The sequence below is a fragment of the Remersonia thermophila genome, chromosome 2, assembly GCF_042764415.1.
Source record: "Remersonia thermophila strain ATCC 22073 chromosome 2, whole genome shotgun sequence".
In the NCBI taxonomy this organism is placed as follows: Eukaryota; Fungi; Ascomycota; class Sordariomycetes; order Sordariales; family Chaetomiaceae; genus Remersonia; species Remersonia thermophila.
In genome coordinates this window covers 3041101-3059079 of record NC_092218.1, presented here as the reverse complement: position 1 = coordinate 3059079, position 17979 = coordinate 3041101, and the positions used below count along the sequence as shown (strand labels likewise).

Here is a 17979-nt window from a genome sequence, read left to right as displayed (position 1 = left end):
TCCTATCCCAAGCCCTGCGAGATGGGAGGTGCTTGTTTGTGTTTTGTTTTGTTCTGTTCCGTTTCGCTGTGCCCAGGTGGCCTCTGAGCGATTCTCTTCTCTGAACATTTTCCAAGAGACGTCCCTCCCTGCAGCCGCAACAACAACAACAAGAACAACAAAAACAGCAGCAGCAGCAGCAGCAGCAGCAGCAACGATTATTAATTTGGGTATCCTCATCGCCCTGCACCATCCCTAGCCCAACACCCTCGTTCTCCCGAGCATCCCCTTCCTCCTGCGTACGTCACAACCCATACCGCGTAATGCACTCCTCCCGATGCGTCTCCAAGCACTCCAGCGCGCACACCCTCGTCCCGCACTTCACGCACTTGACGCGGCCCCAATACCCACAGACAGCGCAAAACACCCGAACGGGGTACCGGCTCCCCGGGTCCCCGGCGTCTGTCCCGTCTCCGTGGGCGTCCCACGTCGCCCGCGCCTCGAGGTAGCTGAGCGGCGGCGCCGTCATGAGGGCGCGCAGCTCCTCGTCGCTTGGGAACGGCGGCACGCGGGATATCAGGAGAGGGTCGTAGTCGCCCGGGTGGGGCCGCGGGGGCGGGCGGGCGTACGGGGGCAGGATCTGGCTTTCGCGGGGGTAGGATTGAGGGTGTTGTGGGGAGGGTCCGGTGGGGTTTGAGCCGTCCGGTGGTGGTGGTTGTGGCGGCGCGGCGTCGGTCATGTCAACATCGGCCGGTGGTTGTTGTTGTTGTTGCTGCTGCGGCGCCGCCGGCGCCGCCGGCGGCTGCTGCTGTGACTCTTCGGGTGGTTCGCTCTTCTTTGGCGTCTGCCGTTCCTTTTTCCTCTCCTGCTCCTGCTTCTCTTTGGCAGCGGCGCGTTTCGCGGCGGCGGCGGCTCGCTTGCTGGCGGTGGTATTAGGGGCGGCGGCGGCGGACGCGGCGGTCGGGGCTGGAGAGGCGCTCTTGGAGGCGATGGCGGATGGGGTGGATGCCTTGGCCTGAGCGGCAGCCATGGCGGCGGCGGCGGCGGCAGGATTGCTCTCGGCGAGGGCGAGCATGGCTTGGAAGTCATCGAGGTGGTTGGCAAAGGTCTTTTGCGACTGGAGGATTTTGCGAACGTTGGGCGTGTGCTTGGTCTGGGCTGGACGGAGGAGTTAGAGGAGCCTCTTGTTTTTTCCTTTATTGTTTCTTTCGCAACAGCCGTGGACAGGCATACCTCTTCCTGGGCGCGGCGGTATCGGGATGGATACATCTCTATGGCTCTCGCGGTCGAGGGCCTCGAGCTCCTTTCGCAACCTCGTCTCTTCGCGGGCCGAGAGGTCAGACAGGCTCAGGGCGGGCTGATTGCGCGCGGCGCGTTTGCGGTTGGCGGGCTGCAGTGCGGCGGGCACCGCAGGCCCCGTGTCCGGAACGTACGCCCATCCCGGCGTGGTTTTTGTTGTTGTGCTCGCTATCTCGATGACGCCAAAGTTGTCCATGGTTCCAGGTGCAAAAGTGGGCGGGTGGGGGTGTTGAGGTGAGGTTTTGGCCAAGCTCAGCGCGACTGCAGCGCAGCTTCGGGACTTTTTAGAGCTGCGCCCGTGCCGATCGGGACCCACAGCAACGCCGGACCGGGGCCGGGGGTCCGGGCCCAGATGTTCACTCCGGGAGACGGAGCTCAAGGGCGCAACATGCGGGTAGCTCCCCAGCAGATGGTTATTGAATAATGCTCAACATGTAACCGTCCGTATATTTGAATGCCAGAGCCGAGAAACAAAGCCGTTCCCTACGCTTCCTCCAACTCATTACCCCTACCCGGAGCCCCGCCTTGAAAGACCATCCTCCCTATCTAGCCTGTTTCCAAGTCCAAATTACCGCTTCTTCCTCTCCAGCGCCTCTACCTTCTCCTCCAGCGTCGTCACATAGTTGCTCAGCCGATCGACGGCGTGTCGCATCGCCTGTCCGTCAACACACCGAGTCAGCCTTTGCCCATCACGGTGTCCGACCTTGGAACGCAGGGAAGCTTCTCGCCGATCAGCTTGTTCGCCGTGAGAAAATCCCCTGTTCCTCCCGCCAAGCAGCCGTCCTTGCCTTCTATGACACCAGCCTCGAAGCATGAAAACATTACTCTGTACACCAATCTCTCTCCTCTCTCGTCTCATCCCCCTCTATTATGTCTAGCTCATCCGCATCTCTTCCCAAGAAGATCTTCTCTATGTTCCCACTCTGTCTTTCTCGGCTCGGCTGTTCTTCTATGGTTCTCTCACGCTGAACTCCATGGGCATCGCACAAAATCGCAAATCGGCTCGGGCCACGAAGCAGGGAGGGGGAGGTCCGGCGGCGGTGCGGCTGTCGTAATGTTCGCGTCCGGTCTTGCGAGCAGCAAAAAAACAAAAAACAAAAAAAAAAAAAAGGGAGAAGGGGGAAAGGCAAAACGCAACAAGGAAGGGGGGATCAAAAACAAGAAGGGGAAAAGGCAGGCAAGTGAGCATGCAAAAAGAAAAGGCCAAAAAACGCTCAAATGCAAACACGCACGTAAATGTCCTCGGTCAGCAGGTCGTTCGAGGCCTTGTACTCCTGGATGGCGTAGGTGTAGACGCCGCCCGCGGCGAGCGAGCTGCCGAGGAAGAAGCCAAAGAGCCTAGAGGCCGCGGGGAGGATCGCGTTAGCTGTCCTGTCCGATATGCTTTTTGCATGGTCTCTCTCTCTCTCTCTCTCTCCCTCTCACACACACACACACAAAAAAAAAACGCAAAGGACGTAGGGGGAGGGGGGGTAACTCGGGCAGCAACGAAGAAAGAGAGAGAAAACGCACCCCCCGCGCAGCGCGCCAACGGGTTTCCTTGCCGGCAGAGGCGGCGCCACGGTTCCCGCCGCGATCGCTTGAAGCCTGCTCGCAGACGAGGTGAATGACCGCGCAGCAGCAGCGGCGGCGGCGGCGGGCCGAAAGGCGCGAGCGGCGCCCTGGGCGAGGATTCGGGAGGCCATGGTCTGGTTTGGGCGTGGTCGCTTGTCCTCTTTGGCGGTGTGATGGGTGATTGGGCACCCGAGATAGGTATATGATGATGCCCGTCTGAAATCTGCGTGCTTTGTTCAGTCGGCTGGACGAGTCCTGTCGGCGACGCGCTCAGTCGTGGAGGAGGTGCTGCCGGGGCCAAGGTATTGGGGGGGGGGGGAAGGCGGACCACCACTCTGTTGGACTGTCTGAATCAAGACGAGGAAGGGGGAAATGGAAAACAAAAGGAACGCAAGAAAAGAAAAACAAAGCTCTGTCAGCGGTGCAGGACGCAGACGCAGAGGCTCAGCTTGGAGGGTGGGAGTCAGAAGTGGTTGGCTGGCTGGGCATGAGCTTTCACCTTGAGCAATGGACATGCGGGGCGCCGCTCCGGCATGACGAGAGATGTGATGTGGCCTTGTCTCTCGGCGAGCGGTGGCCCAACGGCGGGCTGTGGATCTCCGGGGTCACTTCCCGCAGGCGGTCAATCATGGCAGAATCAAGGAGGAATACTGTGTACGTGAGGGTGGCATCATGAGCGCATCGCAATCATACACCAACCCCTCCCTGTGCCAGAAAAGCATTCATACGACTTCATTCATTACAGCCGGATTCACATAGCGTAGACCCAATCCCAGAACCCCAGGCTCTTGATTCCGTCAACCCAGAGACCTGACCTCATTGAACAGAGAGAAAACCCAAGAAATGCATATTCGTAGTAAAATACATTGTCCAGCAGGCAGCTCGGCACCTTGCTTAAAGCTCGTCGTGGTCCGCCTCCTTGGCCTCCTCCGTCTGGGTCTCAGCGGCCGCCTCGGTGGCGGTCTCGGTGGCGGTGGCGGTCGACGAGGACGAGGACGAGGTCTCGTCAGCCTTGGCCGAGATGCTGGCCTTGTGCTTGCCGTTCTCGGCGACGAACTTGATGAGGTCCTCGACGGTGCGGGAGCCCTGGTAGGTGACGGGCTTGTCCTTGGCGCCGGCGGGGTAGAGCTTGATGGTGGGGAAGCCCTGGATCTCATCGGGCACGTCGTTGGCGGTGGCGTCCACCTTGGCGATGACGACCTTGTCCTTGAACTCGCTCTTGGCGTACAGGCTGCCGAGCTCGTCGTACTTGGGGGCCAGAGACTTGCAGTGGCCGCACCACGGGGCGTAGAACTCAATCAGGACGTCCTTGGTGTCGTCCAGGACGATCTCGTCGTAGCTCTTGGCGACAACCACGGTGACGGGGCCCTCCTGCTTCTCGGGGATGGGCTCCGACTTGATGCTGGGCTCGATCTTGCCGGCGACAAAGTCGTCAACGAAGGCCTTGATGGACTCGTAGGTGATCTCCTTGTCCTGGTCGAAGGGGAACTTCTGGTTCTTGTTCACCTCCTGGATGGCGAAGGCGGGGAACTTGTCCGTCTTGAGGTTGAGGTTGCCGGCGTGCGCACCGTACGCCTTGGCGTCGATGGTGCCGAAGTTGACGACGCCGCGGTGGGCCTTGGCGATGGGCTTGAGCTTGTCGCTGAGCTCCTTGCGCTCCTCCGGGGTCTCGGCGAAGATGTAGGCGAGAGGGATGCCGGCGGACATGTAGCCGGCGTAGGTCTCGGGGCCGACCTCGCCAATCAGGGGGGTGGCGGCCGTCTTGGCGAACTTCTGGATGGCCGCGGCCTCGAACTTCTCCGAGAAGGTGGCCTTGCCCTCGTCAAAGTCCTTGTAGAGGACAATGGCGGGGGCCTTGACGCCCTCGGCCTCGGCCAGGGCGGCATCGGTGCTGGCACCGAAGGGGTAGTCGTCGCGGAGCTTCTCGGCGACCTTGGTGAAGACCTCCAGGTTGGCCTTGTCCTCGGCGTCGAGGTAGGCAACGAGGACGACCTTGTCGGCCTTCTTGAACTCCTCAAGGTTGGCCTTGGTGACGTCCGAGACGGCGGGCAGCGACTGCTTGATCATGTACGAGGCGATGGAAGCCGCCTTGCGCTGGCCCTTGTAGGGAGAGACGTTGTCGAGGCCACGGAAGACCTTGAGGGTCGGGTAGCCCTCGACGCCGTGCGCCTGGCAGAGGTCCGTCTCCTCGGTGCAGTCGACCTTGACAAGCTTGATGTTCTTCTCCTTGAGCTGGGTGGCAGCCTCCTCGTACTCGGGGGCAAGAGCCTTGCAGTGGCCGCACCACGGGGCGAAGACTGTTTTGTCCCCTGGGTCAGCGAGAGCCATTGGACGAGGCCGACGTCTGCGGGGCATGACTTACACTCAGCGAGGACGAGGTCGTTCGACTTGACAAAGTCGTCGAACGTGTCCTTCTTGAGCTGGATAACATCCGAGGCCGTCGCAATGGCGGCCGCGGCCAGAAGGCCGAGGGCGTACCTGGTGGCCTTGTGCATTTTTGGTTCCTTCTGTACGAGACGAGTAAGCAAGCTGCTCGGCGGCCGATTGCATGCGTTGACGGAGGACCAGGGGAAGGGAATGGGAGGAGAGGGCGATAGGTAGTCAGGGGAGGGGGAGGGGGGGGCTCGTGGCGAACTTGAGGAGCCGAGGGACCCAGCAACGCAAGGCGGGGCAGAACTTACCCTGGGCTACTGAAAGGCAGAAAAGAACAGATAGAACGGAACTGAGGCCGAGTTGAATTCCAATCGATACCCAGCAGGTATGTGGAGGGCCCCTGCTTGAAGAAAGAGGAGATGAAGGTGTGACGGGATATCCGGGGAGCACCAAGGGGAGCAAAGAAGCGGTCTCGGTCTTCTTGTACTCGCCTTGACGACTTGTTGGCGCTGTAAAAGAACAGAGTGTTCAACTCGACCCTGGGAGCCGCTGGACGTGCTCAGCCTGGACCAAGACAGGGGGTTGGAGTGGGTCCCCCGCCTACACAGTGTGGATTGAGTCCCCGCAGGGTGACTGCCGGGCGTCTCGCCGACCACAAACATCCACCACCTATGATCCAGCGGTTAGGTCAGACATGGGGTTGGGGGTTCTTGGTGAGGTGCCCTTTTCAACAGCAATTCCAGTTGGCACCAGCCGGTTCCGGGTTGGAGGCTCCATCGCCTTTATTGCGAGCCAGGCAGCTTTGGTGAGCCGAGGGCAGGCGAAGCGCATCGAAAGGCTCCTTGTCGGGGCAGAACAGTGTCAACAGGAGGGAGATTGGCATTGAAGATGATTGAAGATATGGGATGCTTGCTCCCTTGCGTCGCACAGTGCGACATCCTGAACCCCGCCGTTGAACAATGCGACCAACCCCACATGATTGACGATTTCAGCCCCGTCTCCGCCAGCGTGGCTCCGAGATGACACTAAAAGACGAGATGTTGTACCAGCATGGCTCTGCGCATGGCATCGTCGAATGGTGAAACCGTGCCAATTCTTTCCATGCACCATCCAGAGTTTCCAAAAAGGCCACATATCTCCTGGCTCTCGTTTGCAGGTCTGACTTGATGGGAGTGCCGGGCCTGCAGGAACCCACCCGACAGGGACGGGTTTCGGTAAGCACCCAAATAAACACGACGCCATAAATTGTATGGGCCGGATGCCACCGGACGGAGCGGGTGATACGGGACACATGCGGCTATTCGGGCCCGTGTCGGAAGCCTTGTCAGCGAGCCGCATGGAGCATCTCGGTCCGTAATACCGGGCTAACGTTACCACCGCAACCTTTGAGATCATCAGAAGATGCATCGTTGTCCATTTTCTGGGGTCACGCAGGGGGTCCAAGTTGCCGATGCTGATCTTCATGTCACTCAATCGTCAGTCGTTAGAAAAACGTCTGCCTCCGAAAGGACACAAGAGCAATGCCGTGTCTTACCAGCTCACGTATCCGGGGATCTGGAGCTCAGGGCCGAAACATCACATTCATCACGCCCAGCTTGCAAGGTTGTATTGACAAATCAGCCGTGCCTATAGCCTTGTTGAGCATCAGCCGCGTAGTCAGCCGAAGGCTGCCCTGGGGAAAAAGAGAAGAGGAATCATATAGAGGGAAGAAAAGGATGAAGAAGGGGGCCTGATACGGCAAATAGTTAAAAGGAAACGAACAACAGAGCAAACCCGCAATTGATAGCTCGCGAACGTTTTGGCCCAAAACGGCGTCATGTCAAGCTTTCACGGCTGATACATCAACATCGCACTACTGCCAGGTCCTACCTTCCAGCACCTTGGACTTATAGGCCTGTCCGGTGAGATTCCTCAAGATGGTGATCATTGTAATCATTGTGCCTTCCATGAGCTAGGATGGAGCTTGGTCTTTCTTGTACTAGCCCCTCCTGCCAGGAGATGGATGATGACTGAGGACCTTCTTGAGGTTGTCTTCAATCCTTGCCTGTCAACTATCGCTGAAGGTCTCCTTATATCTCGAGTCAAACACCACCATCTGGTGCTAGCCACAAGCAATTCGACTATCGTATGACTCTTGGGTTCATTCGCTGCCATGGACAACAGCAGGATGGCCAATGCCCCTAGTTTCCCTGGTCCTGGTCCTAGCCACAATCCTATATACGAGCCTTGCCCGCCACTACCACCACGCAACCCGTTGAGAAGCGTAAACGCAAATGCATTTCGACTCACCTCGCCCGCACCGCTGGATAGCATCCTTAGGAAGACCACCGAGACGGGAGACATTGGGCCCTTCTCCATCGGCCTCGCCTCTCCAGACAGCCCAACTCCCGGAAAAGACCGGCCAGTGTCCGGATGGGATGAACCACCTACCCTCGAGCCCACCTCTGTCACCACAGAGCAGCTAGAAATCCCAGATGACCGGAAATCTCTCCCATCGTATCGAGTGGACTTGCCTGAAGCCATATCCCAGTACAAATCGGGGGACACAGCCACAGGTGTCCGATCGGCCAGCTTCTCCGGACCCTTCCGCGACCGGGGACAGCGCTCATATTCCTTTACGGTTTCCAGCACAGCCATCTCCTCGGGGAAGAGGCTGCCAGAGATGCCATGGGAAGGACGGTCTGTCCTCGGTTTCACGGACCCGCCACTCTCCCCGCAAGCCCGTCCATCATCCGTCCGGTCGGCCTATTTCCCCATCCAACGGAAAGCAGACGTTTCCGGCTAGCAGTCTGGGGCGGATGCTCAGGGGCTAGAACCCCAGAGGCAGCCGCAGCCATTCGGGGATACAGACAGCCCCTCAAAGCTCGGCACACCAGCTGTTACCGGCGATCCTACGGCGACATTGGCACAGAACGATCTTCCGACTCCCTCGGCAGCTCCAATGAGAAACCCATTCTGGAGGTACGGCAGTAGCGGTGTAGGTCCTGATGGCCAACGTTTTGAGCTGCTCAGCTCGGATTCTCAAAGACACACCGGCATACCATCCGAGCCGTCTGGCCGAGCATCTACCCATGATGAACCCCAAAGCAGCGCCAACTCCCCCATCGGATCTGAACACCTGCTCTCTCCAGGAAGGAGGCTAAAGCTTCACGTCCGGCGTGGCGCACTCGTTAGGCGCCACCGAACCACCGCGGGGAACGAGATAGGCTCGTCAGAATCTCACTCTGCGTCCGAGGAAATCGGCAACGCTCGCGTCGCAGCCCTAGCCTCCGAGAAACGCAACGGCCGCGGTGACGAAGAACACACACCGAGCCTCAACCCTGACAAGCGGCCAGGCAAACCAGCTACCCATTCTGCCGTTGTGGATATTCCCGGCATCTGCGATCTCGACGGTCCTGCAGTCGGCCGGTTACCAAAGCGGCTCCCCATGGCTGAGTCGAGGCCTGCCGAGGCCTGCCTGTGTTCTGGTCTGGAAGCCTTTGAGACCGTCACTGCAAAAGCCGGGAAACCCAGTGACGTGGGCGAGGCGGGAGGATCTGGATCTGGGACCGTGGAGCACCGCGAGGTGCAACGGCATCGCAGGGCCCGCCTCAGGGGTTGCCTCAAACGGTGGATGAGGAGGGCTAGGCAAGCATTGGATCGCACCCGGCTTCGTGCGGGCGCTCGAGAGCGATGATTTCTTTTCTAGCACGTTGCTGCTGTGGCTTTTCACGGACAAGGACAAGAAAGCGTGACATGGACGGATCGGCCGAGCTTTGGATGGGCGTTCGGTCCGAAAACAGGGTAACGACCCTGGGATCTGAAGCTGAGCATTTATAGAATGACGATAGCCTGCATCCTCTCGCCTTGCGCGATCCACGGCAGCTGATAAACCAAAAAAGTGTATATTCTACTTCTAGCAGTCATGATGCCAAGTAAGTATGCTTTCGTCGTCTAGGTACGTGTTTCGCAATCCAACCCGTCCGTCCACCCCGGCCGTCTAGCCAGTCTGCCAGCTTCCTTTCGAGCACGGCGTGCGAGCCAACCGACCTCATTGTTATCAACCCAAAAAACCTCTGGACACCGCCCCTCGACGTCCTTCGTACGCATTCCTCAAAACACCCCTCCGCCAATGATGAACAGCCTCTCCTCCTCCCTCCTCGCCCACTGCGCAATCCGATTTGCGGCCTGGGCCATGGCGGCTCTGGACACGTTCGGCCCCGCAACGCAGTACAGCTCAAACACCGGCGTGGTCCACGCCAGACTGGCGGCATCGTCGGCCACGGCGTGCAACACGCGCAGGTGGGCGTGCTTGGCGTGGGCAGCGGCGTGGAGATCGTGGTAGAGGGTCATGAGGCGGCGGCGGGTCAGAAGGGCTTCCGGAGCAGTGGATGGTGGTGTCGTCGTTGTCGTCGTCGTCGTCGTCGTCGTCGTCGTCGTCGTCGTCGTCGTCGTAGTTGTCGTTGTTATCCCAGGGGATGGTGGTGATGGTGGCGATGAGAGGGCGTCGAGAGATGACATGCAAAACTGCACATTGGCGCGCGACTTGTAGAGGAAGTGGGCAATCTGAGCGCCGGGGGCGACGGATTGCACCGTAGGCCGGCCCTCGCGGGCGGCAGAGCGGATGATGGCGAGGTGGCCGGCTTTGGTGAGCTGGGCGGCAAGCTTATCGCGCATCTCCTTGAGGTCGTAAAAGGACTCCTTGTCGGGGGAGATGAGGATCAGGGCGATGTCGTCTGACGTCGCCGCGTGGCCGGCGGGGGCGTTCGGTTCCGTCTCGGCGCCCTCGTCCTCGAAAAAGCTCACATACATGTAGAGGTAGCCGCGGTTGTTGAACGCTGGCAGGCAGAGCGGGATCCAGCTCTCGCCGCCGCCGGCTTTGATGTTGCCCGACTCGAAAAGCATGTTGAAGATGAGCTGGAGGTCGCTGGGGTGTAGCGAGTGCTTGCGCGGGCGAACGACGCTGACCAGCCGCCCGCCGGCAACGATGAGCCCGTAGAGCAGCTTTTCGCTACGGCTCTTGAGGAACACGCTGGTGATGGCGTGGCGCTGCGACTTTCTAAGCCGCAGGCATTCCAGGGCGCCGAGCAAGGTGGATGGCGAACCTCGGGTGAAGCTGTCGGCGAGGGATGACAGCAGGGACTCAGTGCCCTCCAGGGGCTTCCGCAGGTCGGTGGACGGGCGATGGGCAAAAATGTGCTGGAGCTTGGGCAAGGTAAGGGTGGACAGGATCTGCATGTACAGGGCCTCAAGCTGGCTCCGAAGCTGGGCATCGCTCTCGCCAAGCTTGCTGATGGCGACCAAGTAGAGGGGCCCTTCAATGGCAATCACAAAACGCACGTTGCCGGCCGTAAGCCCCAGCAGCGGGTCGTTGGCGCCTTCGTAGAAGGAGATGATGGTCTGCACCACGCCCATGTACCCGTTGACCAGAGAAAGGTCGCCATGGCGGCTGTAGATGGGCTTCCCGGCCGAGGACAGGATCATGTAGTGCTTCATCTTGGACTTCCAGATGGCCATCCTGACGTCGTCTGGCTGGTCGGCCGGGATGTCGTCGAACTCGCGCTCAAAGCCGGCCAGGTCGCCCGGGGCCCCCAGCTCGATGCTCTCAAAGGGCTGGACCGCCTCGGCCTGGGCTCTCAGCAGGTTCCAGGCGCGGCTCTTGCGGTGCAGACCGCCGGCCACCAGGCTGGCCAGGTCGCCAGGCGGCCGCATGGTCGGCGCAAAGCTCATGATGCTCATGGCATCGGACAGGTCGGCGGCATCGCGGCTGGGGGTCACGTATCCGCTGGCGCTCGGCGTGGACACGGCTTGGGTGGCGGCGGTGAAGGTGCCGCGGGAGCCATCGGGAAATGACAGAGTCGCGATGTCAATGGACGAAACGGCGGTGGTTGGCTTGGATGGGGCGGCGCCCTCGGTCGACAGGATCCGACGAGGAGGAAGAGGCGGAGGAGGCGGCGACGGAGGAGGAGGATCAGGAGGATCAGGAGGAGCGGACGTATCCGGGGTCACCTTTGCCGGGCCATCGCTGGTCGTCTCAGCTTCCGCTTCCCGGACCATTGTCGAAAGGCTGCGGCTTGGTGCTGGACTGGGGCATTGTCTGATGTTGCTCAGCGGTTCATGGCTCGCCTCCTCATGTCAGCCTGGAGTGCTCGTGTTCCATGCCGGTCAGAGATGGATCCAGAGGCGGAGACAGAGGCACCAAAGGACCGACGGTGGTGTTGCGTTTGGCGTGTTGAGTTTGAGAGGAGGATGGGTGGATGGGTGAGGGTGAGGGTGAGGTGTGATGGTGGTGGTGGTGGTGGTGGTGGTGGTGGGGGAGGGGGTTGTTCGAGACGATGGATGGCGAATGAATGCGAATGACGACAGAGAGCGCCCGACATGGGATCCATCCCGCCTCCGGGCAGTAGTTACTGTCTACGTACGCGGGTCCCAGATCTGACTGGCCCGTTTGGGGGGGAGGGGGCAGCCCGCCAATCGCAGCGGCTGGGGCGTCGGCGTTTTAGCGGAAAGTCGCAACCGTCCAGGTTGGCGTTTGGTGGGGCCGAGAGCTTGCAGCTGCCACCGACCCGTTCATTGTAAGACGCGGCCTTGAACATTTGGGCAACCTGGAACGCCGTTCTCGCCGTCCCGCTCACGATCCGCATCGCAACGCCTGTCCGACTGCTGCAGCAAAGCCGCTTCTGGCAGAAAAGCCTATAGCCCAGTCAGTCTTCGCCCCGGCAATGCCCCCGGGACACGAGCGCATCCCGCGACCACTCCAGCTTCGCCATGGCGCTTGAGCCCGGCCGCTCCGTCTCCCCCGACAGCTCCGGCCGCGACTCGCCCGGTCCGCGCCAGTGGATGGGCCAGCTGGGAGGTATGGGTTGCCACCGGAGTCTCATCCCCTGTCCCTTGGAGCCTCCCTTTCTCTGACCGTGGCAGACGATGCGCCGGCCAACGACAAGCACTACCGAAAGTACGCGAGCGGCGTCGACCGAGCCCTTTCGCTCTTCGATACGGCCCTGCAGGAATGGGCCGATTATATTTCCTTCTTGAACCGCCTGCTCAAGGTGAGCCGTCCCGGCGACCCGGCTCGAGAGGCCCAGCTGACCCTGACGGGCTGTGCTCCGCGCGAATAGGCTCTCCAAGCCCGCCCATCCTCCGTGTCGGCCATCCCCTCCAAGGCCATCGTTGCGAAACGACTCTCGCAATGCCTGAACCCCGCCCTCCCCTCCGGCGTCCACCAAAAGACCCTCGAGGTCTATAGCTATATATTTTCCGTCATCGGCAAAGACGGCTTGTCCAGAGACCTGCCGCTCTACTTCCCGGGCCTCGCCTCGGTCTTGTCCTTTGCGTCCCTCACCGTCCGCGCCCCTTTTCTCGATCTCCTCGAGCGTTACCTTGTCGACCTGGACCCGCGCTCCTTGCGCCCTGCCATGAAATCCGTGGTGCTCGCGTTGCTACCGGGGCTCGAGGAAGAGACAAGCGAGGATTTCGACCGCACCTTCAAGCTTGTCGAGAGGTTCAAGACGGCCATCCGGCCGCCCGAGAGCGACGACATCACCGAGGTCCATTCCTCGGGGGACGACTTCTTTTGGCAGTGCTTCTTCCTGGCCGCCATCACCGGCCACACTCGCAGGACCGGCGCCCTCGCCTACCTTTCGCGGGCCCTTCCCCGGCTAGGCCGCCCGCAGCACCCGGAGCCGTCCAGGGGGGAAGCACCCTCCAAGGACGACGCGGCCGGGAGGCTGGCTCAGCTTGTCACCTCGCCTGAGCCGGGGCTTCTCATACGTTGCTTCGCTGCTGGCCTGGCCGACGAGCAGCTCCTTATCCAGCGCGGCTTTCTGGATCTCCTAGTCACCCACCTCCCGCTGCACTCGGATGTCCTCCAGGCGCGAGCCAAGGGTGGCGATCTGGAGCTTCTCCTGCGGGCCGCCGTTAGCGTGACCGTGCGGCGAGACATGAGCTTGAACAGGCGCCTGTGGTCGTGGCTGCTCGGGCCGGAACCATCGGCCTCTTCCGAGCACGATGCGCCGCCGGATTCTCCCACCTCTCCGCACCACGCACTATCATCGAGGACGAGCTACTTTGCAGAGTACGGCCTGCGGCCCTTGGTGCGTGCGCTGCTGGCCATGGTCAGGTCGGACGCCGGGGGCAATCCCGCCGAGCGTGCCAGGCCGTACCGCATCTGCCTGTCGTTGATGGACAGGTGGGAGATTGGCGGCCTGGTGGTGCCTGAGCTCTTCCTCCCCGTCGTGGACAGCGTGAGGGAGTTCAAGGCCAAGGCGGCGACCAAGGCGGATTTCACCGAGGTTCTGCGGAGCGCCAGCGTCTTCTTTGACGGCGTCGAGAGCGGCCTGATCTACGGCGAGATGCTCGCTCTCATGGCGCAGGCAATCGGGCCAGGGGAAGCTTCTCCGCAAGAGCGGCGGAGACAGATTGATCTGATCCGCTTCATCCTTACCTACTTTAATGTCAGGGAAGAAGAGATGATCACTATCCATGCACCCCTCACCGCCCTCGCCATCCTGTGCATGATGGAAGAGGCGAGCAACAGCGACCACCCTCTCGGCGCTTCCCTGTCGGAGGCGGCCCTGAATATCGCGGCCACCTTGCTGGAGCTCGTGCCGGAGCGCGCGTTCCCGACACAGGCGCGCGGAAAAGACGAAGCCGGGTCGGAGACGGCGGGTTCCCTGTCCAAGGCCGGGACGCTCAAGAAGATCAAGGCGTTTTACATGAACGACCAGGGCAACCTTGACGCTGCCTCGCCTCCGTTTTCCGCACGAGAGCTTGCCGACGCCCTGCTGGAAAAGGCCGGTGATCTCGCCTGTACGTCGCTGAGCCGCAAAGACCCAGGGCCGGAGCTGGCTGCAAAGAGCAGGGTTCTTAATCTTCTCTTGGAGAAGCTGCCGGCCACGACATCATTTGATGCGAAGAGGCTACTCGACGCCATGCACAGCCGCCTGGCCTCGGACGATCCCGTTCCCTTCACCACCTACTCAACCGTGGTCTCCCTCTCAACGCACATGCACTCTGCCAACAGGATCACCGCGCTGGAACTGTCCGGTCTTGTCCTGCCGCTCGTTAGTCATGCCTGGGCGTACCTCTCGGCGTCCGAGCCAAAGTATCATGTCGAGACGGTCCGCAGCCTGTGGCTGCTCCAGAGCGCGCTGGGGCTTTCAAATCGCGACATCGAAGCCGCGATAGCTTCCTTGATGCTGCAGCACGATGCGATGGGCACCTTCTCCAAGCGTCCATCGGATCCTGGCCGAAGTTTTATCGTGCTCTGGACGCACACGCTGCAAGATCACTCTTCGGGCCCGGAGCGCAGAGGGCCCAAGGCTGCCAATGGCGAGGCCAAGGGGTTGACGCGCCTCACAGGAGCCGACCACCACGACATCATGCTGACGAGGCCCATGTTTCTCATGCTGGATGCGCTAGTCGATGAGAAGACGCAGCTGTTTATGACCGTCAAGACGTGGCTGAACAGCCTCGTCGGCGTCGACAAGTAAGGAGCGATCTCTGTTGGCTTGCAGCTCTACCTGTTGTCTTCTAACCCTCATCCAGGCTCTTCCACATCTTCGTCACCAAGCTTTTCGAGTTGCCATTCCTCAGACCCCAACCTCGATCATCCAACCCCGCTCCGACCGACTACTCCGAAGATGACGACCTCGATCTGGCCCTTTACTACGTCCGCTCCCTGTCAAGCGTCCTCCGCTGGTGCCCCGAGGCAGCTTGGGCTGTGCTTGCCAAGAAGCTTCCGCAGCCAGAGGGTAAGCCCGCCCTTGTTTTCTCCCGATGCGAACGGCATATGCGCTGACAGGCTCGCCAGGGACAGAGGATGCAGACCCGACGCTCCAACATGGTTTCGTCCGCGTCTGCCTCGAGTGCATCGCGCATCACAAGGCGCCAGGAGAGGACGGGCCCGAAGTGACAGCAACGCAGCTCCATCGGGCCGCCCTCACGGTGCTACACCAAATCCTCCTCAATCCCTTCGCCGAACAGCTGGCGGACCTCCATCTCGAGAACGTCTTGATCGAGAAGCTCCAACAGTCTCTGAGCGGCCCCGACCCTTACGTGCAAGTCTTGCTGCTGGACGTGGTGTATGCCTCGCTCCGAATCCGGGAGCTGGTTCCTCCACGGCCGCCCAGCTCTCCAACGCAGGAGAAGCGCATGGCGCTCGCAGACGCGGCGGCGAGGATCGCGCGAGCCCCTCCCACCGAGCGCCTCGTGATCCCGCAGCCGCCTCCGCCGGCCCTTCTCAAGTGCATCTTGGCCGGCCTCAGCGCGCCGAGCAGCAGGCCTGTCCTGGACAGCTGGGTCGTCTTCCTGGCCGAGTGCCTCCCGCTCTACACGGACTCTTTGTTCCAGGTCCTGATCCCGCTGGTGGAAACCCTCTGCCGGCAGATCGGCAACACGTTCGGCAGCCTCCGCGGCCTGTTCCGGTCCACAGACCAGAAGCCCTCGCAGGGTTCCGTCGGCCCAGAGGCCACGCTCATCTCCCTGCTGAACGGCCTCGAGCAGGTCCTGGCCAGCGGACACGACAGGCTCCTGGCTGAAGAGGCCAGGGTCCAGGTGGTCAAGAGCCCGGACCAGCCACAAGGCTTCTTCGGCAGCGTCGTGTCGGGCGTCTTCTCGAGCGACGCATCGGCCCAGACGCGCAGCGCCACGGCCAACGACCGGCTGACGGTGCTGCTGGCCTTCCAGGACGCCGTGCGCATCTGCTTTACGATTTGGTCGTGGGGCCAGGGCGGCGACGCCCCCGGGCAGGACCCGGCCTCGGCCGCCTCGCTCAACTACACGTCGCTGCGCATGCGCAACCGCGCCCGCCGGCTGCTGGAGCACCTGTTCGCGGCCGAGACGCTCGAGTGCCTCGAGACGGTGATTGGCATCTGGCGCGGAGCGCTGGATGCGGGGGACGCGGCCAAGGCCGCCGAGGTGCTCAACTTGCTGCCTGCGCTGGATGGGTCAAGGCCCAAGCACACCGTGCCCGCCCTGTTCAATGCCATCTACAGCCGAACGAACCCGGGGGCATTGGATCCGTCGCGCCGGTCGACCCTGACCATCGACTTGCAGGACACGGACCTGGTCATCTTCTTGGTTGACTACACGCGGTCGCTGGAAGACGACACCATGGACGAGATCTGGCAGGACTGCACCGCCTTTCTCAAGGACATCTTGGGCAACCCGTTCCCGCACCGGCAGACGCTGCCGAGCCTGCTCGAGTTCGCGGCCGTGCTGGGGGAGAAGGTGGACAATACCAACTTTGGCGAGCAGCGCAAGATGCGCCGGGAGCTGGCGGTATGCGTTTCTACCACGTTCATCAGGCTTGCATCATGCGTGCAACCAGGCTAACCCTCCTGTCCTTAGGACTTGTTCCTGCGGCTGCTCACGGCCATCTTCACCACTCGCCCCGCCAGCTTCGAGGTCCCCGGCCCCGCCACCCTCTCCGAGAAGCAGCGTCCCAGCGAGCCCTCGCGACCCGTCTCGCGGGGCGCCGTCCGGCTCCCGGCAGAGAGAGCCGATGACGTGGTCGGCATCCTCGCCGGCATCGTTCCCAACCTACCCAAAATCCTCGTCGAGAACGACCGCGTGCTCACCGCCGCCGCGGCCATCTCAACCAACGTCATCGCCCCGGCCCTCCGCTCCAAATCGTTCCCGGACACGGTATCGGCAACGATGCTCGCGCTCCTCCGCGAGCTGTCGAAGCTACCGAACAACCAGAAGGCCTGGAAGAAAGACCTCGCCGATGCCTTCAACGACCAGCGCTTCTTCGCCCCCAGCAGCCTCGGGCTCGCCCACACGGACTGGCTACCTCTCCTGCGCCAGTGGGCCGTGGCGGACAAGGAGCGCATGCCGGAACTCCTGTCCCGCCTCACCCCGCCCACGACAGCGGGGATCGTCTTCGGCGTCGGCGCCACCTCGGCCCGCCTCGAGGCCGATCGCAGGACGCAGCTCAACCTGCGACGGATCGCCACCCTGGTGGCGGCATGCCCCGCCGATACCTTTGTGACCGACCTGCCTGCCATTGCCGACAAGCTGACGGAGCTCCTGGGCGCCACAGCCACCTCTTCCCCTTCCTCGGCCACGCGCGCAGAGGTGTACATGGTCCTCCGCGCGCTGGTCCTGCGCACGAGCCCCGTCCACCTCGCGCCGCTGTGGCCGCTGGTCAACGCGGAGCTGCACGCGGCGCTGGCGAGCGTCGTGGCGCCGGATCACAGCACCGCGTCGGACACGTACGGGAACGCGTCCGTCATGCAGGCGTGCAAGCTGCTGGATCTGCTGGTGTGCGTTGCGCCCGACGATTTCCAGCTGCACGAATGGCTGTTTGTGACGGATACCATCGACGCCGTGTACCACCCGCAGTTTGCCGTCGGCGGTGGGTACCAGCCCGTGGCGCTGGTGGATGCCGTGTGCGAAGAGCTCGGGGCCGCGGGCTTGGTCGGAGGCGCAACGCCTACCGTTCCCGTCATGGAAACCGGCGCGGTGGCTGCGGTAGGCGGGATGCAGGCGCCTGGCGGGGGCCCGTTGTCGGTCCCGCTGCGGCGGCCGCTGCTGGGGTTCCCGGGCGGGATCAGCGACGAGGTGAGCATGGAGAGGAAGGACGAGCTGGTGGCCAAGGTTCTGCGGCCTTTCTTTGCGCAGCTGAGCATCTACGCGTTCGAGTCGACGTACGCCATGGCGCCGGTGGATTGGGAGGGGTGCGTTGTGGCGTTGGTGAAGGATGTGTTTGACGAGCGGACCATTGTTAGGGGGTTGTAGGCTTGCCGCCGGGAGCAGGCAGGATGTTGTTGTGGGATGGCAGGGTAGGACGGA

The 17979-nt window shown here is 61.8% G+C and overlaps 5 protein-coding genes across 5 annotated transcripts; 1 reads left to right on the top strand and 4 right to left on the bottom strand.

Annotated features, from left to right (window-relative positions):
- Positions 1-283: 283 nt before the first annotated feature.
- On the bottom strand, positions 284-1474 carry VTJ83DRAFT_2294 (uncharacterized protein; the record flags this gene model as incomplete). Its single annotated transcript, XM_071008548.1, has 2 exons — positions 284-1137; positions 1213-1474. 2 exons carry the CDS (start codon positions 1472-1474, stop codon positions 284-286), a joined length of 1116 nt encoding a protein of 371 aa, XP_070868834.1.
- Positions 1475-1846: 372 nt separating this feature from the next.
- On the bottom strand, positions 1847-2963 carry VTJ83DRAFT_2293 (uncharacterized protein; the record flags this gene model as incomplete). The annotated part of the gene is made up of 3 exons (XM_071008547.1): positions 1847-1933; positions 2511-2616; positions 2791-2963. The coding sequence occupies 3 exons, from the start codon at positions 2961-2963 to the stop codon at positions 1847-1849; spliced, it is 366 nt and encodes a 121-aa protein (XP_070868833.1).
- Positions 2964-3726: 763 nt separating this feature from the next.
- On the bottom strand, positions 3727-5327 carry VTJ83DRAFT_2292 (uncharacterized protein; the record flags this gene model as incomplete). The annotated part of the gene is made up of 2 exons (XM_071008546.1): positions 3727-5129; positions 5195-5327. The coding sequence occupies 2 exons, from the start codon at positions 5325-5327 to the stop codon at positions 3727-3729; spliced, it is 1536 nt and encodes a 511-aa protein (XP_070868832.1).
- Positions 5328-9297: 3970 nt separating this feature from the next.
- VTJ83DRAFT_2291 (uncharacterized protein) lies at positions 9298-11241 on the bottom strand (the record flags this gene model as incomplete). The annotated part of the gene is made up of 1 exon (XM_071008545.1): positions 9298-11241. One exon carries the CDS (start codon positions 11239-11241, stop codon positions 9298-9300), a length of 1944 nt encoding a protein of 647 aa, XP_070868831.1.
- Positions 11242-11952: 711 nt separating this feature from the next.
- On the top strand, positions 11953-17925 carry VTJ83DRAFT_2290 (uncharacterized protein; the record flags this gene model as incomplete). The annotated part of the gene is made up of 6 exons (XM_071008544.1): positions 11953-12040; positions 12106-12233; positions 12303-14671; positions 14731-14936; positions 14996-16464; positions 16534-17925. The coding sequence occupies 6 exons, from the start codon at positions 11953-11955 to the stop codon at positions 17923-17925; spliced, it is 5652 nt and encodes a 1883-aa protein (XP_070868830.1).
- Positions 17926-17979: the final 54 nt, after the last annotated feature.